Source organism: Drosophila persimilis, unplaced genomic scaffold (genome assembly GCF_003286085.1).
Source record: "Drosophila persimilis strain 14011-0111.01,24,50 unplaced genomic scaffold, DperRS2 tig00000002-arrow-pilon, whole genome shotgun sequence".
Taxonomy (NCBI): domain Eukaryota; kingdom Metazoa; phylum Arthropoda; class Insecta; order Diptera; family Drosophilidae; genus Drosophila; species Drosophila persimilis.
Window position 1 is genome coordinate 18725702 of NW_020825289.1, and position 23476 is coordinate 18749177.

The window sequence follows — 23476 nt, forward strand, 5'->3', positions numbered from 1 at the left end:
CGATTTCAGACTTCGGTATTTTATTGCATGTGATTATTTGTATCACACTGATTTGCATGCCTTGATTTATATGATTTACATTTTGCATGTATTTTGAAATAAAATTTGTAGAAAAACAACGAAAAAGTTAAAGAAATTAAAATTTGTTTATCGATTATCAGCTGATAAAATGTATCGATAAGATATACCGAAATATACGGTCTTCTTCCAGCCTCTCATTCCACACTGATGCGCATCTCTAATTCACATTTTCAGCTTGCGTGTTGGCCATACGGAATACGAAATTAGTGAAAATAAAGGTTAGTACAATGAATTTGGGAAGGACTTGGTAGGCCGTCCTTTTTCCTCCTACTTTTGATCGAAAAGGCAAAGTGAACTTGGTTAAAAAGTGAATTTAAAATTATAGCCTCAAAATTTGCCATGATGATTTAGAGAAAACCGATTTTTTGTGTATGTACATATGTGTCTGTGTAGCACGTCCTCGTTTCTTTATGGCGAAAAAGTCATGCTGGGAAATCAATAAAAGTGAGATGGAAAATGATTAGTGCAATTTGCTTTTCGATGTGAAAATTGACAATGTTTAAACTGGAAAAAGGCAATAGGGGACAGAACATTTAAAAGACAAACTAAATGAATCACTCGGAAGTACAAGCACAAAGAAAGTTGCCTGTGTGTGTGTGTATGTACACATATTCATGCAACAAAATGGCGGAGGCACATTGGAAAATCTCAAATGCTGTTGACGTTGCTCTAACAGTGTGTCTTCCCCCTTTGGAAGACCCCGCCACCCCTGGTGGGTGAGTTTGAGTTTTTCGATTTTCCTTCGGCCAGCTTCACTTTGTGTGTTTCCGTGTGCGCCGTATCTTCTCGCTTAGATGATCTGTGAACAAACACACACACATATGCCTACGAATTGTGTCTGTATTGTTGCACTTTGTTCGCCCTGTTTTCGTCATTGTAAAAATTGAGTGCGCCTCAGCGGAATGAAAGTAGGAGGAGGCGAAGGCCTCTGGGATCGGTTCAAGATACGAGATATTCCATCATACAACTGCCCCCACAACCAAAAGAGAGTTTTATAACGTGGGTGTGCCATTTGGTTGGTTAAATATGCACCTCTCAGACCAGCAAACACTTGTACACGGGCCACGCGCTGGAATTGAGGTCAAAATCATCCACAACTGGGTCTTACGTTGAGGGGGAGGGAGGGCCCGAGGCGCGGTCGGGTCGGGGTCGTCGACGCCTCGTTGCAGTGACTCTGACACGGGGTGGATTTTCACATTGGCCACATTTTGGGGGGGATGTTTAGAAGGCACTATTGCAGGCAATACTTGCGAGTCGAATACGGATATACATACAAATATACAGACTCGAGACTAGGCTTAGGACCAAAGACGGGCCAGGGTTGTTCAAGCTGCTTCGATATACACACACACTCACATACATATACATATATAGTACATAGATAGATTTCAATCAATTAAGGCAAGGCAAGGCTAGCAAATTCAGAAAAAATAAACAAAGTGACTCATGTCCAAGTGTGCAATGAGGGAATGTTTACCACTCTGCCGTTGACTAAACACGCTAATCAACGCAGTTCTCCCCTCGTCTGTGGCTATGCCTAGTATATGCGTATCGGGAGCGAGTCTGTTCATTTCTTGGGGTCAAGGCACTTTAATTCGATGGCGCAGAAGACCAGCATCGAGCGAGCGAGACAGCTAGCAGGCGACCGACCGAGCTCCAAAGCAGAGGCCATAAACCTCCACACAAAGAAAGGACACTGACACTGGCTGTGGCTGTGGTGCGCCGTTCTTGCGCATCAGCTTCTAGCAATTTGGTTACTTTTCGTATCCCCATCCCGCTCGCTTCGTGGGCCGCATTCTTCCAGTTTCCATTGTGGGGTATGGGAGTAGCACGAACGAGCGTGAGAGCAAACAAAGAAAGCTGGAACAAAGAAGTAGTGAGCCCCACCATATGATTCAATTCGAGCGAAAGTAATTTGGATTTGTTTGAACTAAACCACACATGCTGTCGTTGAGATACATCTAGAAAATATTGATTTTTTCACAACAAAACTCGTTCGTATATCATTGTTTAATTATTCTTAAATATCACTTTGCTAAATTACCAACGGATGGCAACGCCGTGCCAGCAAACAAAGCAAGTACGAAGAGAGAGTGAGAGAGAACAGAACGTAACGGAACGGAAAAGCAGTGAAATGAACTTGAATTTGTTTTATTTGGCGAGGCTATTTCCATAAAGTACTTCCAGTTTGCATTGACTATCCATTGCCGAGTGCAGGTGCAACAGTTATGTGGCGAAAATAACTGTAATTACTGTGTGGAGACTATATATCTCCTATAAGTGAGGCGATTAGTTTTCCTGTACATTTGTGTCACAATACGAGCTAGTGCTAGCGTAAGCTCTGAATACAGTCTATTTGATCCCTTCTCCCAAGTCGGTTATAAATTTGTTTTGATTTTGGTTCCCAAATTCTTTCATTGCTTGACACAGGACTTCCATATACGCAAGGCAGCCCAAGTGTAACGGAACTGAGAGACTAATCCCCCAGTTACCACGCAGGCCTCAGCTGAACAAGAATAAGAAGACGAAGAAGCAACCCAACCGAACGGAAGGAACGCCTCCACTCGAGTCTCAACGCAACCTACCCTACTGTCTCTGTGTGCGTGCACGTGTGTGTTGTCAGATTTGTGTGTGTGTCCCGTTTCTGTATTGAAGGATCAGGCCAGATCCGACCAGGAGGAGCAACCAGCAGCCAGCGGTATCCCCCAAACGACCGACCACCACCACACACTAGAGAGAGCTCGCTCGTTGCACCTGTGTTCACAGCTGCAATTTATATTTCGCCCCGAGTTGATCTAGAAAAATCATCACCATTCCTCTATCAACGTACGACGCCGCTCCCCTTTTGCACTCTTACGACGACAGTCCGCAACGTTGGGAGCACACCAACGGGCACCAGGCAGGCGTCATCATAGATCAGTTTCGGAGCGGTAAAACGATCACCATTGAGGGAGGCACCAGCACCGGTGATACGACGAGCATCGGCGGCGGCAGCGATTTAAGACTGGTAATAACGGCGAACCCCAGCGAGATCGAGCGCAATTACGATCAGCTTACCAATCGTGGTGGCGGCGGAGGCGGTGGCGTTATAGGCGTCAGCTGCGGTGGCCAAACCCCACCGACACCAACGGTCGGGAAAACCCTGCTCAATACCAGTCCCAATCTTTTGCCGATTACCACAGCGACAGATACGTTCAACAATCTTAAGAATCTGGTGAAGATCGACAAGGGCTCAACACCCGCATCGAACCAAGGAGGCGGCAACTATCGCAAGGGCTCGAACAGTTCTAGCTACAAGTCCGGCGGTGGAGTATCCCCAGCCATAAGCAACAGCAGCGAGGGTTTGGGTGGTAGAAACGGCAGCCGTTCATCTGGTGGCCCAACTGGACACTTTTCCACTGGCTATAGTAAAAATTCCGCCAAAATTCGTCAACACGATAGTGAGGTGAGCCCAAGACCTCGACGATCTTACCAGGGTGACTCGTCGTCGTCGCGTTACTATCAAAAGAATAGTGACATTTTGGGTCAAAGCATCAACAACCAGCAGCTCGGCAGCTCCGACAGCTACAACGGCTCTGGACGATATTCTTCGAGTGATCAGCAAGGCGGAGCGCATCGTGGTAGTCGCAGCTATCACTCCAACTCCGATGGCAGCTATAATAATCGATCAATAAACTCCAACTCCACCGGCGGTCCTGCTGGCGGAGCAAGCGGCGGAAGTAGTGGCGGCGGCGGCGGTGGCAGTAATTACCGCTCATCCCGCAACTACGAGAACGGCAATGGAAGCAACGGACAACAGTCGCGTTACGGCAACGGCAACTCCTCGTCCAACTACAACGGAGCTGCATCTAACTCAATTAACAAGTCGTCGTACGGGCATTCGCGTGGTGGCAACGATGGAGTCGTGAGCGGAGTTCGTCGCGAAGAATACCCCAACAACTACCGCGACAGCTACGAAGACTCTCCCTCACATCAACGATACAACAATACTAACAGCCAAGAGCGAAACGGAGGTGCTGGAGCAGCAGGCCCCCGATCTGGCTACAATAGGGCCCCCGAAACGGATCGCTACGATCGTGGTGCGGCCGCCAGTCGTCCTACTGCCGTTCGTAACGGAAATGCGCCTGCTCAGGTTTCAGCTTCAACTTCCAATTCTTCGAATCATTCTTTGAACAACTCTGCCCACTCGGCAGCCACTTCTCAGCAATCACAGTCGTCACAGCAGCACCAACACCAACAGCAGCAGCAGCATCAACAACAACAGCAACAGCAGCAGCAATCACAGGCAGCAGGAGGCACCAAGGGAAACACTCCTCCGCCAATTACTGGTCGTTGGATACCACCATCGTTGCGTCCGCAGCATGGACTTACGCAGAGCGAGAAGAACGATGCCGTGTTCCGGCGCGTAAGGGGAATACTGAACAAGCTAACGCCCGAGAAATTCCAGGAGCTGAGCGATGAACTGCTGCAACTTGACCTCAATTCGATTGTCATTTTGAATGGTGTAATCTTGCTGATCTTTGACAAGGCATTGGATGAGCCCAAGTACTCGTCTATGTACGCACAGCTGTGCAAGCGCCTGTCCGAGGAAGCACCATCGTTTGATAAGGAACCAAACAACTCTTGCACTTTCCTGCGACTCCTGATCGCCGTCTGTCGCGACAAGTTTAACAATCGTCTGAAGCGTGACGAGAACGACAACAGCAGACCGCCGCCAGAAAATGAGGCCGACGAGGAGGAACGCCGCCACCTGGCGAAGCAGCGCATGCTCGGCAACGTTAAATTTATTGGGGAGCTCAACAAGCTCGACATGCTGTCGAAGACCGTGCTGCATCAGTGCATCATGGAGCTACTGGACAAGAAGAAGAAGCGTACGGCCGGTGCGCAGGAAATGTGCGAGGACATGGAATGCCTGGCTCAGTTGCTCAAGACTTGCGGCAAGAATCTGGATTCAGAACAGGGCAAAGAGCTGATGAATCAGTACTTCGAGACGTTGGAACGTCGATCAAAGTCAACTGAATATCCACCAAGGATACGCTTCATGCTAAAGGATGTCATCGAGCTGCGACTGAACCATTGGATTCCACGCAAGGTTGGCACCGCCGAGGGACCCGTCCCCATAAAGCAAATACGCTCGGACGACGACTCTATCATACGCACCCCCTTCCCCAATCGCAATCGCGATATGCGCAACAACGATCGCGATTCCGACAGCTGGATGAACCGATTCCACTTGAATATTCAGCCTGGCTATAATGATATGTTCAGCGGGCTAAGTGTCACCGGATCCTCTCCCATTGTGTCCCCGTAAGTAGAAAAATTCCGACTTCCAGCATTCCAGCTATTTTCGATGGATGCTAATAAATGCTCTCTTCCAGATTCGCCACCAGCTCGAATCGGGACCGAGATCGCGATAATCGCCAGTACAACAATCGCGGCGACCGCAATCGCGACCAGAACGGAGGCGGCGGCGGCGGAAACTACAACAATCGCTACAACAAGCACAACCAGAACGGTGGAGGAAATGGCGGAGGAGGGTCATCTGGTAACCGGGACCGAGACCGGGATGATTCGCGCAGGAACAACGACCGGGACAGGGACCGCAACGACGGACAATATGGCGGTAATCAGCTGCTGGGCAGCAAGGAGCTAGCGCCGCGTTTCAAGCGCAATTTGATCACCACGAACCAGGATGCGGTGGAAAACTTGCAAATGCGCCCGGCGGCCAACTCCTTGCTTTTCCGAGCGGCCAACCAAAACCAGAAGTTCCCAGCCACGTTGCCCATGTCGACGCCACCCAACAGCAGCCAGGGCAAGGACCAGGGACCGCTATCCAATTCCCACTATCCATTGCTGGGTACTCCCACATCCCATCTGATTAATCCCACACGTCCATCGTCCACCCCGTCTGCGGAATACGCGGATAACAAGACACTCCACGGAGTTCAGCAAGAGAAGACCCTTAAGGCGACCTCATCGTCGCCCAACTTCAGTTCGGGTGGCTCGCGGGAGAAATTAGATGAGCAGAGCGCAGACGCCCAATCCTCAAAGTCTTCGAACGACGGCAAAGAACAGCAACAACCGAAGAGTGGTTCCGTGGAGAGACCTAGCACACCATCAGGCAATGGCTCGGCCAAGCAACAGAAGAAGGATAAGTATACCAGCAAGGAGGAACAGGGCAAGAAAGCCACCCTCTACTTCAAGGAGAAGTTCTTCTACGACGAGGAGCCAAAGGATGAGGAGACAGAGGTCGAAGCTCCAGCGCCAGCTGCAGAGCAGGAAGGGGAAACACCAATACCCTCCCTCAAATCTGACCGATTCACTGAGCTAGTTGAGGGATTCCTCGAGCTGAAACTGCCCGAGAAGTCCCTGAAGGATGTGTGCATGAACTTGCTGATGGATGTGTTAGACCGTGTGAATGATGTCTACTTGGAGCGCGTCGTGCGCTTCTTGCAGACATTACGCAAACTGTCGAGCATCAAGCCGAACATTGTGGTGGAGGTCTTCAAGCAGTTGGTCAACAAGATGAACGAGCGCGAAGCTCTCAATCCGAGGATCACGGCCCTCGTGGCGAGTGTCCTGAGCAAGGCCGTATGCGAGCCAGCTCTGCTGAAGCTGAACGACATCGCCAACTACACGGACAATGGGCAGCACTTCCCGCTTTTCCTCTTGGTGCTGCAGCAGCTGCATAAGAGCATTGGCAAGGAGGCCTTGGAGGAGAAGTTCCGAGCAAGTAAAATTGACCTGATGAACAGTCTGCCAGAGGTTGATCGTAACAAGGAGAGACTGGCCGAAATACTCGAGGATCGCAATCTTTCCTTCCTTTATCCGTTGTTGAAAGTGCAGGCCGAGATGATGAAGCAGTTGCTGGTCGATCCCAGTCCGACCAACTTCTACAAGTGGATCAAATCGAATGTGGACAACAAGTACTACAAGGACCCCGGCTTTATTCAGTCCCTCATGACCGTAGTGGTGAAGTATATAACCAAGGAGACGACACTGGCCCCCAATCTGGATCCAAAGGAAGCTCCGGAGAAGTCCGTTACCCAGAAGGAGCAGCAACTGCTGGAGAACTATAGTCAGATGCTGCAGACCTTCCTTGGGCAAAACGAACTGCAACTGATCGCGTTGTATGCCTTGCAGGCGTTCTGCTTTAACGAGAATTTCCCCAAAGGTAAGTCGATGAAGAACTGACTACTTTCATTCCCATTTTCTCCAAGAGTTGCCCCTTAACCATTTGCTTTGTCCGCTTTAGGCATGCTGTGCCGTTGGTTCAAATATCTGTACGAGTCTGAAATCATCGAGGAGGAAGCATTCGTCTCTTGGAAGGAGGAGATTTCCGACAAATATCCAGGCAAAGGATCCGCTCTGTTCCAAGTGAACGCCTGGCTGACTTGGCTACAAGAAGCCGAGTCCGAGGACGATGAGGATTAAGAAGCACCGCCCCGTATAACAATAACTCTATTGTATATCACATTAATTTATATTCACAAATTGATTACATGAAAAAAAGATCAAAGAAAACGCCCCAACAAAAAAAAAGAAACAAAACAAAACAAAAGATAAATTCAGCAAGATGAAAATGAAAGCTTGGAATCGCGGTTGCAAATCTTAGTCAAATTATAGTAGAAGAACCCACAAGTTAATCAAAATTATTTGATATTCCAAAAATGCAAACAATTAACAACTTAGTATCAACAAATAAAACGAAATAGACGCAAACGTATAGAATATTATTCCACGAAATATAAACGCAAACGAAAGTAGTAGATTTTAATTGACATTTCAAGTCACGAACGCATATATACAATACATTTTTAATTTACAATTAGTAAATCTTGACTCAACCGGAACTGAGAACTGATCTATCGAATAATATATTCCCCCTTTTTTTGTTATCTCTATTCAATTGCCACTCGCACATCTCTACGTTTTTGTATCCACCTTAAGTAGTTCAAATCAAACAACGCTAAAAATATAAAAATCAGTAGATATGTGCAGTAGATGCGAAACTATAAAATCTGATTGTAATTGTGAACAAAATATCGTACATATGTATTTTAACCTAACAAAAAAAATCTATAAAAATCTGCCGACATTAATAAGAGCTCTAATAAAAATGCAACCGACACTGCGAACGGCAAAACTTTGTCTTTTTCATCATTTAAATTAAATTTAAACTGGACTGGGCATTTGGCGCCAATGTGACTGCAAAGCTATGACGCCTATCGGATGGTTCAACTGTCAGCTTTGAAATGCTTTCCAGCACTCCGAAATGTGTGTGGTATTTTTTAAATTCATCAATAATTCATAGACAAAGGGTAATAAAAATTCCATACGCAGGTTTTACATGACTCTACATGTCTACATGATATTATAGAATTGCGGCTCTAATTAATGCAGAAACTAGTCAGTCCCTGTTTTAAAGGTATTTCAACGATATTTTGCAATGAGTGTCGGATTCAGGATATACAGGAAACTAATCAAATGCATGAATACGTCGAAAGCATATCAATTTGAGAAAATTTCTGTATTAATTACGTTTTAAAAACAGTTTGGAAAACAGTATCCCTAAATTAAATTAACGAAATAGGGTATACAAATGCCCATACTCCGGTTGATAAGCAACAAGTCTTCAATAACCAGCAACGTTGACGTGATAACATTGCGACTTTTTTTTGTTGAACTTTTTTGTATAGTCAAAATAAAGTAAATGGAAGTACTTAAAATATCTACTTAAAATACAACTATGTAGCATTATTCAACGGAATATCATTTAAACGTTTACTCTCTTATGTTTTTTTTTTGTTAGACATTTTTCGCCAAAACCTTTTTGTAGTCAAAATCCAATAAAAGCAAGTATTTAAATTAAATCAGTCAAGCAGAAAATAGGTTTATTAACTCGATAAAATTATCTGGGCTAGGCTGAGAGATCTATCGAGCTAGTAATACTCGACGGAATATCAAAAACGAGGAATATGTATAGTAGAATTTGAATTCTTCAGTATTTTACGGTATATTTTTTAAATGAGTCGGCATATTTTTTTATATTTCTGACGGTCGGACGGTATATTTTAGTGGCCAAAATGTGCATTTCATTCTGTTTACCTTTTTTAAAGTGACATTTTTATTATAAATTGATTTTAAACATAGCCAAACACAGAAAGTTTGAGTTGGAGCAATGGAGAATCTTAATATTTCGGACCCAGCAGCAGCCGGAGATGCCGGTCATGTCCAGCTGAATGGTCATAAGCAGGACGCCGGTGAAAATGCATTGTTCACCTCACACATGGCCGTATTGGAGAATGGGACTGCACAGTTTATACTGCGGGCCCTCAAGATGAATGGCAGCACAATGCTGATTGTCAATTCAAAGGAAAATGAGGTATTCGATGAGCTGGCTGTGGGCATGCCCGCACGCGACTCCACCAAAAGCGATGCACTTTCCTCGACCCTTATGGGCGGATACGGCCAAACTGAGTCATCTGTTCTGGCCGCCAAGCTGAGCAAGCGCTACGGCCGCCAGTTCTTCGTGAGCTTAAACATTGGAGGAGATCGTCTGGTGACTCCGTTGTTCGAAAAATCGCTCGTCACCTACATGCAGAGCCATCTGGATCATTTCGTATAGGCCTGTATCTGTATGTATGGCTGTGATTAAAATTAAACTGCAGCAATATTTATTTATGGTTCATAGGCATAGCCGGCAACTGATGACACTGCGCCGTGTGGGGGTCACAGGCGTTGGGTGCGTTTATTTTGGTGATTGCTGGCGACCCCACGGACGCCGCTCTCTCGCCGAACCGAACTCCATTCTCCGCTCAGACGACGACAACAACACAGCCCGCGCGACATGCGTCGATCGAGTGAGCGCGAACTTTAAAAGTACAACGGAATTATTTAGTCTAATAAATTTATTACCCCAAAAAGTAAGTTTACATTCGTTCATTCTGCCTGTGGGCCACTCTGCAATCAATTGTGCCGTGATAGTGTTTCTGTGTAAGGCCGAGCTCACACGCTGTGGCTGTGCGCGGTCGCATGCCGTACTCATGATCAGGTCTGTTCACGGTTGAATCTCGTTGCCGCCGTGCAAAGTCAAGGCCAGTTCGTCTGCACAGTTTATGTTGATTGCCAAGTGATTCAGCAGTCCTATATTGTCCATTTTACTATTCTTGTTAGTGGCTGTGGCTAGTGACCTGTCCAACAAAGGCATAGATTTGGTTGGATAGCTACATAAGCTATCATCCACTCTCAACGAAAAGTTTAAGTTTCACTTCCTGCCTGACTGTCAGAAATCGACGTCGTGTGATAAGCCCTGGTGGCTAAATTACCCCCTTCAAGAATTCCTACCACAAAATATATAAAAATAAAAGACCCCAGCGGCTTTGCGTAGTAGTTGTTGGATCCATTCCTGCCATGCACATTGGGACAGGCAGCCGAAATTTTTGGCATAAATTCGAAAAATTAGCTTAGAGACCAGAAACTAGGTACATTTGATTGTATCTTTATGTATGAGAACTGAGATAAATTTCAGACCGATCCGACCACGCCCACCCCTACCGCCCGTACGTTATATGTACAATTTTCCATCGTTTTTCTCCGTATTGAGTTAAACTGCAGCGACTAAAATATAGATCTCACAAATATCGAGCAGCATTTCTTAGAAAAATTCTGGACAATTTACAAAATGCAGATACGATACCAGTAGTAGTAGCAGTTAATATAATGTGCATTAGTTAATATATACTTTTTCATTTATACATTCTTCATACTCCGGCCTTTTCCTACTAACAAAAACTTGAGAAAGTTTCCCGCTTTTTTAACTCCTGCCGATCGTAGAAGATCGAACATCTGACTTTGAAAGGCGGCAAATCTTTTAGCGCTAAGATCAAAAATATAAATGCAAAGTTTCTAGCTAGGGTATGCATTAGGATAACGTTTCCATTAAAAAGTTTTGACTTTTTAAAATTGTGCCAGAATATCGACCGTCTGGCCCAATGTGCTATGGTGGGGTGTACTACAAATACAAATGTATGTGTTATTAAAACTTTTCCGTTAAACTTCAACAATTGGGGACTTCATAAGGCCCAGTCTAGACGAGATATTGTCAGCCGTATCAGCGGCAGAAACAATAGCATATCGCACCTAAATAGCAACACCAATTGTATATATAAATAGCGCCACTGCCGGAAGGTCTGGCGGCTGGCTATGGGCTCCCACGAATGTCTGGAATGCTTTTTTCTAACTTTTTCGCCATATCAGACTGTCTGGTGATGTTGTTGGTCGATAAGGTATATAAATAATAGATCAGAATCGCCTATACTTGTATTTCCATGCTCCTGCTGCATGCAAACTTCCCCCATTCGGAGTTGGATGAGTCTGGAGGGCTGGAGTCCCGGGCAGCTGGCTGGATCATGGACTTTGGAAGTCTGTCGTTGTCAGCAACAAAGCAATTAGCCATCTATTGGACTCTGCAGTAACCATATCAGCTCACAGTGGGTCCACCGCTGCCAGCGTCGCCAGCACCGCCACCGTCGCGACAAGATAATGGCAGTCAACAATGTCCACATGACTTGGAGCATTGGAGCGGCTGTCTTCGCACGCCTCGGGACGTGCATCTTCAAGATAAACCCGACTTGAGCACACGCCCCAGCGTCTCGATTGGAATCTTAGAACCAATCCCCGGCTCGTTCCGATCTCGTTGTATGGAGCTTATCGGCACCCGAAATCACCTTTGCCAGCCCTCCAGACCCCATCCCGTTCGTTATCAGTCGAGTGTTGTTAATTTGATAGAAATATTGACCATCATCCCGTTGCCCGGAATCGCAACCAGATCGAACTGGATCCAGTCCCGCATCCCGGCTTTGAGTGTCTGGCTGCCCCTCCCCGATCCCCCCACCCATTCGTTCTGGCGGTCCGATTTTGTTTTTATTTACGTTCAGATTCGGACCACGGAAAATTAACAGGCGCACCACACACGCTCCTGCAATCGCTCCCCAACCGAAATTCGCCAACGTGTGTGTGCTTTTTTTTTGTTCCTTTTACTACAAAAGCGGCAGTCTTATCAGCCCCGCCCCTAGTCGATGGACTCTAGGTGGGTCCTCGGGGGGGGTGAGTGGTGTGTGTGCATACTATGTACCTACTACATATGTGCCGGGGGGAGGTGGAGGGAAGGGGAGGACTGGGCGACCTACGACTGGAACAACTGCTCGTCGAACGTTCCTTATCATCCGCCGCTCGCGCCATACAAAGTTCAGAATCGAAGTCAGAAAATCCGGATTTTTGTTTTGTCACCGCCGGGCCGCTTCCATTCTGATGATACTTGGACGATTATATGACCGTCAAACGCATGCCAAACATAAAATTAGGTTGCGCCTGGGGTCCTTCATCGGCTGCTGTCTTTGGCAAGCGAATAGATTATACACAGACATCCGAGCCCCAAGGCCGAGCCAAGCTCTGAACTAGTCTCATTGCGCGCAACTGTACTTAAATCATACTTTCTCCGCGAGCCAGCAGCAGAAGCAGTCCGTGGGCTGATGCCACTATCTATTTATAAATCATGATCCCCTCGAATCGCCCCCCCCATTTGGGTTTGATTTTCGATCGAGCGCAGAGTATAGGAGTGGCAATGAGTACACCTGTTGCTGAATTAGCGGTCGTTACATTGCTGATAGTGGCAAGGGCTTATCGTGTAGTTTATGTAATGCAGAGACCCCACTCGTTGGCCCGTGCAGGCCTTGGGATGCGGACGTTAGCTGTAAGGTAGAGCGAAGGTTGCCCGTGATTCACTAACTCGCCAGACAGCTCCTGATAGCGTGATAAGAGAACCTGCACCCAGCAGAGCGTCGGTATCGCTCGGCCCGTCGGCACCCCTGCCTGCATACACGTTTTGGCCTTAAGAATAGACGCAGACGATTCCCGTTTGCCACGAGCGGAGCGTCGTTCCATTCACGTCATGGCGCAGAAGCTTGGCCGATTCCGATTCCGCCAGTGGCGGAAGATATGGAACGGCATGTGGCGGCACTTGCTGACTCGCCGTGAGATAACCGTGCGACGCGACGGTGACTGCGCCAGCTTTATCAAAGCGTAGCAGAGTGGTGCACACACATGTATTACACACACGGACACAGCTGGCACCTGGACTCGTGATGGGGGGTGCGGGGTGGGAGGATGGTGTGGGTTGGGGCTGCTGGCAGGCTGACGGGGAACTCGCTTTCGGGTACGAAGTGCAACTCAGACAGACGAGCCGAGTAGAGTCGGGGCGATAACGCTTGCCCCCCAAAGAGCTTGGGCCTCATTGCGGGCTGATCATCGGGCACACACATGTAGCCCACCAGACCCGTCGCTGGGTTTCCACTTGTGCGTTGATAAGCGGACCGAACCCCAGAGCTCCTCCCCTCTCATGCGTCCTCCAGACCAATCAGAACTGTTGGACACGACGCTACACTCACGTAGTGTGTGCCTTTGCCCCAGATCCACTTGCCTCAATGGATTTTTGCCGACATGTCCCCACGCACAACGCACCTGCCCCGCAGCCCGGCGCGGCGCGGAGCTGTTTTGGTTCCGATTGCCACCGCCACCCCCCGGGCCAGCCCACCCCTGGCCCGTCTGCAGCCTTCGGCTGATAAGAGCCTCCGTCTGGGTGCCCTTATCGGGAGCCAAGTTTCGAATATTACACGAATGTCTGCAGGCGAGCGCCTCATTCGTTTGGGAAACGCGTTAGCGAGCGCCTCGCCACCAGCAAGCCACATAGCAAGAAAAACCCGAGAAACGAATAGCTATCCCCTACTAGAGCTAATCAGACATCAGAATGGATATAGTAGTACAAAAGTCGATCTTCAACAGCGGCCGAATCGGGGAGATATACGAGCCGCCCGCTGGCTATTACACACCGTACAACACTCCGCCGTACATAGCGCCGTATTCGGACCACGGCAGCTTGCTAGCGGAACAGCAGATGCAGCAGCACATCAGATTCCCCACTCCGCCCGTCACACCGCCACGTCCTGCTCCTGGCCTCTTGGACTTCCACGCCGAGGATCAGTATCATCATACACAGCGCACATACTCCGTCATCATGAAAGTGCACAGCCAAGGCGACCTGTGCCGCAGTCCCGTGGAGTTCCAGGACGAGAGCAAGTCCTGCAGCAGCAGCAGCGAGTGTGGAGCCGGCAGCGACTTCATTTGCAACTGGCTGGAGTGTGAAAGGTGAGCATTTATCTATTGCTGTTGATCTGTTTTCATGGACTAACGCTGGATTGTCGCTTCTCGAAATTTCCAGGGTATTCGAAACACTGGAAGCTCTGGCCCAACACGTCACGCAGAGGCATGCCATTGCCTCCCTGACAGACGGCCTCTACTACTGCCGCTGGGCGGGATGCCAGCGCAGCGAGCGGGGGTTCAACGCCCGCTACAAAATGCTCGTCCACACGCGCACCCACACCAAGGAGAAGCCACACAGTTGTCATCTATGCGAGAAGTCGTTTTCGAGGGCGGAAAACCTAAAGATTCACATACGATCGCATTCGGGAGAGAAGCCATACAAGTGCAGCTTCGAGGGCTGCCAGAAGGCCTACTCCAACTCCTCCGATCGGTTCAAACACACAAGGACACACTCGATGGAGGTAAGTCACGCACAGTCCGCAAGGCATCGAGGAAATATACTAACGGCCGTCTTCTTTTCCGCCCCAGAAACCCTATATGTGCAAGGTGGCTGGCTGCCAGAAGCGCTACACAGATCCCTCTTCGCTCCGCAAGCACGTGAAGACCTTCAAGCACAGCATCCACCTTATTGCTAGTCAGCCCCTGAGCCTGCCCCTTCAGACCCGCGCCCCCTACCTGTTCGAGGCCAGTGAGGCCCCGGCACCCTACACATGTCTGCCCGCGGGCAGCGTTGAGTCCTCCTCTTCCTCCACTCGCTACTACCTGGATGTGTCCAGCAATGAGCCCAGCGACTACTCGCTGAAGCACAAGCCAGAGACGGAGTATTCCACCAGCTATTGGCTGAACGAGAGACAACACACGTATCTGCAGAGCGAGGATTACTACATGAGTATGGAGGTGGACTCCCCGCTCGATCTGCGCATGCACCGAATTTAATTTCCAATCAACTGACGCTGATTGGACCTGTCTCTCTTCCTACCCTCTAGTCACTGCGCTATCCTAGCTCTTGTCATTAATCGTAGACTACCGCTTAACTGCAAAATAAAGACTGTTGTATTTGAAAATCTACTCATACCATTCGAAACGATGGAGATACATTACGTAAAGAGTTGGTCAGTAATTCCTTGCAGCACAGATGACGACTTAATGTATAAGAAAGCGTAACGCGTACGGCGAAGAACCATTTTTGGTTTTATTTATTATTTTAACACATTTTCTTAGTCTTTTCGATCTATTATATTTTTTAATTGAGATGAATGCTGATCGTCTGACTCTTACTTTCCGATCTGGTCCTGTTTGCCCGAGATATCGCTTGCCTTTCCGAAGAATCGGTCTTCGAAAAGCTCTATATAATGGTGGATTATCTGAAGCGATCTCTGGTGTGGGGTGTGGCATGCCTTTTTATTCAATGCCAATCGAATTTGAAATTATGTATTGCGCAACTAGCCGTCGATGTGTTTCACAACTGTTAATAATAGATTTAATCTTCTTTCATCTTATAGGAATGTTAGTTTATCTAGATAACCGCCCGTTTCTTATACAAACAACAAGAACAAACTAAATATATAGCAAAAGTATTTCCAAATTTCAAATAGATAAATACACTTTGAAAGCGGTATCTGTGGTAGGGGTGTGTATACATATACATACGTATATACTATATAGTATACTATATACTTGCAACGTACTAAATCGTAAAGAATAAAAACAAATTTCTGCTTGCACTTGCATCAATGTACAATCAAAGGAAACAAAAATTCCTCCCGCCTGGCTTTGGTTTAGGCCTGGACCCGGGCTTGGCGTACATCTCTGGACGATGCACTTTGACCTGCAAAGGTGGGGGGCGGCCCCCAGGCCCCATCTCAACTAACAACAATACCAGTAACCTTATTGAAATCAAAATTATGCCCTAAAGAATCTTACAACTCGTACAATATATTGTCGGCAAATGGGGCATTCGTTCAGCACTTTGCCACATTTCGTGCACGTGGCCATGTGCCCGCACTCCAGGAATACGCACTCAATGGGCGCATCCATGCAAATCTTACAAAGCTCATCCGTAGCCAGTTTTTCCACAGCTGCAACGGGCCGTAGATACATGTTAGAAGAGTTACGCCAGGTTTAGCAGGCAAAGAGTACTCTCACCTGGTGTCGAGCGCATTGTCTTCCAGAGCCTGCTCACTCGATCGAGCAGTTCCTGTTTCTCACAACAGCCTTTGTAGTCGACTCGATGCAACATGAGGACTTCCTTCAATTGTTTCACCGTCAGACTCTCCAAATCATTTCTGTGGAGCAAGCGAAGAACATTAGTATATTTCGTTTACCCCATTTACATAGAGCATGTAGCATCTACACATACAAATCTTCAAAATCCTGCAAATTAACAAATCGCGAATCAATGCAGGCCGCCGGCTCATAGTCCGAAGGCGCTGCATACACATGAATGCCCTCGTCATCGTCCCAGTGAATATCATCATCCTGCGTTGGCGAGAACTCAATTGTGGGCGTAATTGGCATAGCCGAAGATCTCCCCCCAGCGGCCACGCTGACGGCCTCTCCACTCAGAGGAGATACAGCGTAGCTGCCTGCCTCAGAGCCGTCTACAGACTTTGTGCGTTGTTCCAGGTACGTGAGAAAGTACTGCAGCTCTCTCTTGATATCCTCCTCAGACATTTGCGAGTTCTCCAGATGCCGCCGCATCTTCTCCACTTGCCGACGAATATTTGTCTTGTTCTTTCCACATCGCTGACAGCTTTGCCGCTGCGAGTAAGTGGCTGGCTCGGGCTGTTCACTCAAGGTGGAGAGACCCAAAGTAAGCCCTCGTCCCCCAGATGCCACGGGCGATTCATCGTCGCTGGAATGATGAGTACGACTCAAGTAGCCATCGGAACGACGTCGGGTGACTTTCTTAGAGCGTTGCGGCACAGCGGGACAATGGTTTTGGGCAACAGAGCGCTGCTCAATGTTGAGGGTCTCTGTGGTGTCCGCCCCTTCGTCTCCGTCTCGGGATGGTCGGCTGCGTAGAGTCACTTCTAGAATTTCCTCCGTGTGGCTAGTACTTGGCGTGTCAGCTGCTGGGTCGATCCTGTTCACCTCCAGCACTTGCCACTGGTCGAGGTTGCTGCTGTTGGTGTCTGTGGTGGTCTTGCTCTCGTCGGATATGCCCCCTATAGCGCCTAGCTCCTCGAAACTCGACTGTGAGGAAACATCAGCCCCGCAGGCATCCTTGCCAGTATCCTCCAGTATATGCGAGTAGCCTGGACTCGTGTTAGTGGTTCTGTTTATTGCTGTGGATGGACCCGGACCCAATCCAGCTGAGCTTGGCTCTGGCGCTGGATTGGCTTGCCCACCCGTAACGCGTTCACTGAACGAGGCCATAATTTCATCATCAAAACACTCGCACTCGGATCGGTTGTCATGGACTTTTTCAATCGTTTGCTCGCTGTGATTACCACGGTCTCGGCTGTTTTGTGGAGTGGGCTCAGCATCGCGGCTACTCGATGGCTGTGTGGAAGTCGACGGACTATTGCTGCTACGGCTGCTGCCGTTCGTAGTGGCATGAACATGAACCCGTTCGGGCCCACTAGAGCCGTTCACGGCACTGGCATATGTGGGAATCTCCCGCGTGGACACTCGTGGCTGCTCAAATATGTGCGAGGGTGCTTCAGTGCCCCCGCCGGCTTGACGGCCATTTTCCGGCGGCTTTGAACTTGCCTTTGTATCGAACGAAGCAAAGGAATCACTTAAGTTGTCGGTTAGATTAGTAAAGAAATTTTGGCACGATTGTTTGATGCTATCAATGGGGTTGGCCTGTCCTCGTCCAGGACTGTGAGGAGCATTGCTAGCACGTCCCGTGTCCACTTGGGCCACATGCGCCAGCACCAGACCGACAAGTTCCTCTTTCTCTGCAAAGGGCGTCTGTGTAAACTTTGAATCTGGTGAAATTGCCTCTGTTCTGACTCACCCAAACAGCCATCAGTGGAAATATGCTTAGACTGCAAGTAAAATATAAGATCCTTCGGTTTAAGCTTCAGCAAGTCGGTCCGCAGCAGCGGTCGTTGAGCAAATATCGCACATCGCTGGCAGCGCCTGGCATCTATGCAGTTGGCGCAATAAAAGCGCCTGTGGTTGGGATAAATCAAATGAAAACAATTAATCTCGTACACAAAACACCTAAATATTTACGTATGTATGCATTGTATTTATGTATGCAATGCATTTTGGTCTGAACAGATGTAATTATGTACCTACATATTTACTTACTTGCAATCAAAGCAGGCGCGCTTCCGACGAAATACGGTGAACTCTACTCCACAACTCTCGCAGGGCATAATTGGGTGTGTAGTTTATGAGCGTATGTACTAGTCCAATCGACCATTTACTTTATCCTTGCCCTTCCTTCTCACTCCCACTGTGTTGGCATTGCATTTGTTTTTCAATGTCAACTCTCTGAATCACTGGATAATCGAGCCTTTTTGCGCCCTTATCATATCTCCGTCGATTGCAATAGCTTTTGGACGCAGAAAGTCCGCCAAACACTTACTCATTAGTAACCAATAAAGCTTGCAATGATTTTTATAAATTTTATCAGGCAAAGCAATACATATATACATATACATAAATATGTACATAAATATATGCCAGGCAGTGTGACCGATCAAATACAACTTATCGATAAAATATATCGACCCTCAGAAATATACTGAAATATAACGTCTCATTTTCAAAATATACCGTAAATATACCGATGAAAAAACGAACAGGATAATAACAACTTGATAACAAAGCTCGATAAAGAATACTAATAATGTAAACTTTTAATAGCACGGTTTTATTATATGTTCTTCTTTCTTGATCGTCGTATTCGAATGAATGTGTGTTGGCACTTGTCCTCGACAAATATCGATATATCGAGTACATTGGTATTTCTTATAATACTATCGATGAGTAAATCTTAAACTAATATTCAAATCTTATAAACTAATATTCATATCTTACAATAATAATAATAATTACTCTTGTTTATCTTTGTATAAAAAACGACCACGATATCTTTCACCTAAATTGTGCCAATGCATTGGAATAAATGATGCAGGGAAGCACGATTCGAGGAGAAAAATTTACAAAAACCTGCGTTTGAATGTGAACCTACCTTTAAAACTTAGGACGTAGTCGGTTTTCCATAGCTAAAACAAAAGAAATTGAACTCGTTTCGTATTTAGCTGTTTTTATTTAATTCACATCCACTACTTAAATTTAAGTATTTAATTATATGCATTTAAATAGTTAAGTGCCATAAAATGTTTCAAACTTGTTTAAAATAATACATTTTTAAATTGCTAAATATTATACGGTTTGCCTTCAAGTCATTTAGTTATATACACATGGTTTCCGATGATTGAGCTTTTCCGAAATTCTTCTTGATAAGTCTTTAATTATATAAACAAATGCCATTGCCCGTTGCACTTGCTACTGCTACGAGCACAGAGAAAGGTTTGCAAGCTATTCTATTTTAACTGCCGAGTGATGAGTGTTGTGTTGGAATCCTTAAGCAGCGCCAGCACCGCAACGTTTGTCTAAAGTTGCCCAACACCACAGGTGTGGTGTGGTTTGCGTGTTTTGTGGAAACATAGGCAACCGAAAGAGAGAGCAAATGAACTTTGAATTTGAAAATGTACAGTTCTTTTTATGTTGTTATATTGGCGAGTTGAACGCTGCCTTGCACTCAAGACAGATACTACGAAACGTGATCCAGATCTCCAGCCTTGACGTGGCTCTGAAGGAGATCATCATTGTTGTTATCATCGTCATGAATACCTGACAATTCCAGCGCAAGATTCTTTTCATATTCCACAAAGTCGTCGAAGAGACTGGGCCACGCTTCGGTGTCATCGTAATTGTTTATATCACATTGTTCCGTAAAGTTGAGGTACATGTTCCATGTATCCTTCGGTATGCGGCGTATATTCGGGTGCTTTTCGAGGAAGTTTATCCAGTTAGAAAAGAGATCAGGTGATTGTACAGTGAACACTAGTTTCCACAAATCTATTGCCATCTCCAGGGAGAGGACACGCTGATCGGGTTCAAGGCCAAAGCTGAAATCAAGCAAATAGCAAGAGATTATCGGGCATATATAAATATACAAAATATTAGCAGTATAGTAAATTACCGAAAGGTGAAACGATATAGCTGCTTGAACATCTCGGAATCCGCCTTAAGCATCTCAATTGTTTGCTCCAGCCGCAGGCGAATGTTAGCTATTGTGTCCGCACGCATCTTGTGCAGGCCATCAATAAATTCCGTCTTGGTGAACCGGCACATCTGAGAGGCATCCAGGCACCAGGCCAATACAAGTATTGCGAACTCATCGGGCTGATAGTTCAGATCATTGCACAAACGTTCGATGCCATCAGTGAGTATCATGTCCTCATCGTCCGGGTCTTTGTACACATCGAACAGTTTGATTAGATTTTGGTGTGAAACCTCCATGGATTCCTTGACAGCTGTGCGAACGATACATAATTAAAACGAATTCAAATAGAAATATCTCCCTTTTGGCAGACAAAATGACTCACCAGTTGTTATGATATCGCTCATCGTGGGTGCACTTCCATTAAGCAAACCTAAAGACTTAAAACTATTACGCTTAGTATCACAATTGTTTGCTTTTACTGGCTTGAGTGGAGTTCGGCTAGAGAGCAATTCGTCTGTTTCTGGAATGTAATGAACAAGAGAATTTTGACTTAAAAGTGAAGGGCGATTTTATTTGAATGTACATACCGCGTGGCCGGTCGTTGTATATGGCACAGCGCTCATTTGCATTGGGATTGGGGCCGACCGATTCGCAGCAGTTGGCGAGGCTGGTGGTTTGGCAGGCGTTCGAGTGCGATGCGTTAGGAGATGAGGACGTTGGCAACGATTGTTCGGCAGAAGACTGGAAGCATTTCAGGCAATTGCCCATAGTGCGGGCGGTTTGGTGTCCTCCGCGACTTGCCCTGGCCCTGCACTTCGCATATGCTCCCCCAGCACTGGCTAAATGGCTGACACTTGTTTCTCACGGCGTCTGGAGCTGCGGATCGGATCCTATGGCTACTGGCTATCGGCTTAACATTGGCACTGCGAGTTCGCCCAATGACGCTCTGACGCATCGAACATATGGTGAGACTTCTTTGTTGCTCCGGCTGTGGCTACGGGTATGGATATTGCTTTGCTGTTCTGCTGTTGTTATTTTGGTGGTGCCTCCTACGCAAACGCACTACTGCGTGTGTCTGTGTATACATACATATATTGACACACGTCGTGCATATACATCCAGCTGCAGTAATCACTACCACAAAAATACTCGATTTGAGTACTTTTCACATCTTACTTTGTTTCATTTTTTCCCGCACTCAACCATTAGTTTGGTGTGGCACATATCTCAGGGGTCGACTTTTTTAAGATTTTATTTATTTATTTTTTTTTTTTGAGGTTGAATAGCAAATGAGTGTGACCGCGGATTTATCGTTAAAATATATCGTACGACCATCAGAAATATACCAAAATATACCGTCTTACTTTAAAAATATACCGTAAATATACTGACAAATTCAAGTTCTTTTTACATATTCCTCGTTTTTGATATTCCGTTGAATATTACTAGCTATATAGAATATTTAGCCGTGCCCACATAATTTTAGCCCATTGATGAATCAATTTTCTACACAATTGGTTAGTTTTTAATCCTTGCTTTTATTGTGATTTGGCTAAAACAAGTTTTGAACAAAATAGTTCAACAAAAAATCAGTCGCAATGTTGCTGGTATTTAAAGACATGATGCGTGTATAGGCCTTTGTACACCCTATTTTGTTAATTTTATATGAAGATCAAACGTAATTTATTAAGACCTTTTCTCAAATTGATATTCTTTAGACATATTCGAGTACATTATTAGTATCTTGTATATATTTATCTCGATCCTGATACCTACTGAGCCTTGGAAGACAAACATTTTCTCAATTCTATAACATCCATTTCCCCCAGGGTATGTGTGCATGGAATTAGCAACATTCGATTCAAAAAACGACCAATTCCTCATATTCTTTGTTCCGTTGAATAATACTATCTATATGGAACATTTAGCCATGCCCACTCAATTTTGTACGATTGATGAATCAATTCTATACATGATTGGCCTATTCGAAATACTTGCATTTATTGGATTTCTATATAACATTGAAAATGAAATTAATAATTGACAAAAATACCATTTAGCACTAAAAAACACCACATGGGAGCTCGGCGAAAACCAGTTTATACAGTATGACCCACCGAAATACAAAAGATACCGAGAGGTGCGCGCCAAATCTAACTTTTTTGAATGTGAGCGACAATTATTTAAATGTTGTCAACCGGTCCTTTATCTATGCCCACATAATTTTATACGATTGATGAATAAATTTTCTACAAGTTTGGATAGTTTTTAATCCTTGCTTTTATTGTATTTATTGTAAAAAAAGGTTTAAACGAAAAAGTTCAACAAAAAACGATCGCTATGTTGCGTGTAAGCCGTATATAGGCCTTTGTATACCCTATTTTAAAATATCGTTGAAATATTGTAAATAATTTTAAATAATATTGAATAATATTAAAATATATGGAAAATAAATTGTTTTTGCCTGGGATGACAAACATATTCACAATTCTATAACATCCATTTCCCCCAGGGTATGTGTGCATGGAATGGGACTCATTGTTGTCAACCGGTTATGACGACTAATTCTTGGTTATTCTTTCTTCCTTCGAATATTCCCAGCTATATAGACCTCTCAGTTTTACCCAGATAATTTAATATGATTGCTTTAAACAGGATTAACTACTTTTAAGTACATGCATGTTTTTTGTTTTTACAAAAACACGGCTTTAACAAAAATGTTTAATAGTCGCATGTTGTGACGTCTATGTTGCTGGTTTTTGCGGACTCATTACTTGTCAACCAGAGTGTGGTCATTTGTATACCCTATTTCGTGAATATTATATAAAGATACTGTTTTCCAACCTGCTTTCAAACGTAATTAGTAAAGACCTTGTATTAGATTGCATTTTTTTGGCGTATTCATGCATTTGATTAGTTTCTTGTATATAAATCCTGATCCCTTTACCAATTCTTGGTAAGAAGACAACTAATTGCAAAATATCGTTGTTTAATCCACCCATCAAATAAATTCCCAGAACCAAATGATACAAAATGCTCCTT

General features: G+C 45.7%; 5 protein-coding genes across 5 annotated transcripts; 3 read left to right on the forward strand and 2 right to left on the reverse strand.

Moving 5' to 3' along the window:
* The first annotated feature begins 245 nt into the window (after positions 1-245).
* Positions 246-8227, forward strand: LOC6592971 (eukaryotic translation initiation factor 4 gamma 2). The gene is made up of 4 exons (XM_026985972.1): positions 246-299; positions 2512-5388; positions 5460-7255; positions 7337-8227. Exons 2-4 carry the CDS (start codon positions 4637-4639, stop codon positions 7513-7515), a joined length of 2727 nt encoding a protein of 908 aa, XP_026841773.1. The 5' UTR covers positions 246-299; positions 2512-4636; the 3' UTR covers positions 7516-8227.
* Positions 8228-9215: 988 nt separating this feature from the next.
* Positions 9216-10011, forward strand: LOC6592970. Its single transcript, XM_002017669.2, has 2 exons — positions 9216-9719; positions 9776-10011. The coding sequence occupies exon 1, from the start codon at positions 9263-9265 to the stop codon at positions 9707-9709; it is 447 nt and encodes a 148-aa protein (XP_002017705.1). The 5' UTR covers positions 9216-9262; the 3' UTR covers positions 9710-9719; positions 9776-10011.
* A 3768-nt stretch (positions 10012-13779) lies between these two features.
* Positions 13780-15309, forward strand: LOC6592969 (zinc finger protein GLIS2 homolog). Its single transcript, XM_002017668.2, has 3 exons — positions 13780-14286; positions 14360-14702; positions 14770-15309. Exons 1-3 carry the CDS (start codon positions 13889-13891, stop codon positions 15175-15177), a joined length of 1149 nt encoding a protein of 382 aa, XP_002017704.1. The 5' UTR covers positions 13780-13888; the 3' UTR covers positions 15178-15309.
* An 81-nt stretch (positions 15310-15390) lies between these two features.
* LOC6592968 lies at positions 15391-18792 on the reverse strand. The gene is made up of 5 exons (XM_002017667.2): positions 18505-18792; positions 18206-18363; positions 16601-18146; positions 16387-16526; positions 15391-16319 (listed from the first exon to the last, which is right to left on the reverse strand). Exons 1-5 carry the CDS (start codon positions 18570-18572, stop codon positions 16144-16146), a joined length of 2088 nt encoding a protein of 695 aa, XP_002017703.1. The 5' UTR covers positions 18573-18792; the 3' UTR covers positions 15391-16143.
* An 847-nt stretch (positions 18793-19639) lies between these two features.
* LOC6592967 (DCN1-like protein 3) lies at positions 19640-21699 on the reverse strand. Its single transcript, XM_002017666.2, has 4 exons — positions 21022-21699; positions 20817-20954; positions 20411-20744; positions 19640-20336 (listed from the first exon to the last, which is right to left on the reverse strand). The coding sequence occupies exons 1-4, from the start codon at positions 21200-21202 to the stop codon at positions 19979-19981; spliced, it is 1011 nt and encodes a 336-aa protein (XP_002017702.1). The 5' UTR covers positions 21203-21699; the 3' UTR covers positions 19640-19978.
* Between the last annotated feature and the right edge of the window lie 1777 nt (positions 21700-23476).

Excerpts from the sequence above, each read along its gene's own strand:
- LOC6592971 (XM_026985972.1), top strand. The coding sequence starts at position 4,637 with ATGTACGCACAGCTGTGCAAGCGCCTGTCCGAGGAAGCACCATCGTTT. Across the intron at positions 5,389-5,459 it reads TCCTCTCCCATTGTGTCCCC|ATTCGCCACCAGCTCGAATC; the intron begins GTAAGTAGAAAA and ends GCTCTCTTCCAG. Across the intron at positions 7,256-7,336 it reads TAACGAGAATTTCCCCAAAG|GCATGCTGTGCCGTTGGTTC; the intron begins GTAAGTCGATGA and ends TGTCCGCTTTAG.
- LOC6592970 (XM_002017669.2), top strand. The coding sequence starts at position 9,263 with ATGGAGAATCTTAATATTTCGGACCCAGCAGCAGCCGGAGATGCCGGT.
- LOC6592969 (XM_002017668.2), top strand. The coding sequence starts at position 13,889 with ATGGATATAGTAGTACAAAAGTCGATCTTCAACAGCGGCCGAATCGGG. Across the intron at positions 14,287-14,359 it reads AACTGGCTGGAGTGTGAAAG|GGTATTCGAAACACTGGAAG; the intron begins GTGAGCATTTAT and ends CGAAATTTCCAG. Across the intron at positions 14,703-14,769 it reads CAAGGACACACTCGATGGAG|AAACCCTATATGTGCAAGGT; the intron begins GTAAGTCACGCA and ends TTTCCGCCCCAG.
- LOC6592968 (XM_002017667.2), bottom strand. The coding sequence starts at position 18,572 with ATGCCCTGCGAGAGTTGTGGAGTAGAGTTCACCGTATTTCGTCGGAAG. Across the intron at positions 18,147-18,205 it reads TTCCACTGATGGCTGTTTGG|AGAAAGAGGAACTTGTCGGT; the intron begins GTGAGTCAGAAC and ends CGCCCTTTGCAG. Across the intron at positions 16,527-16,600 it reads TTGCAGGATTTTGAAGATTT|AAATGATTTGGAGAGTCTGA; the intron begins GTATGTGTAGAT and ends CTTGCTCCACAG.
- LOC6592967 (XM_002017666.2), bottom strand. The coding sequence starts at position 21,202 with ATGGGCAATTGCCTGAAATGCTTCCAGTCTTCTGCCGAACAATCGTTG. Across the intron at positions 20,745-20,816 it reads GAGCGATATCATAACAACTG|CTGTCAAGGAATCCATGGAG; the intron begins GTGAGTCATTTT and ends TCGTTCGCACAG. Across the intron at positions 20,337-20,410 it reads CTATATCGTTTCACCTTTCG|CTTTGGCCTTGAACCCGATC; the intron begins GTAATTTACTAT and ends GCTTGATTTCAG.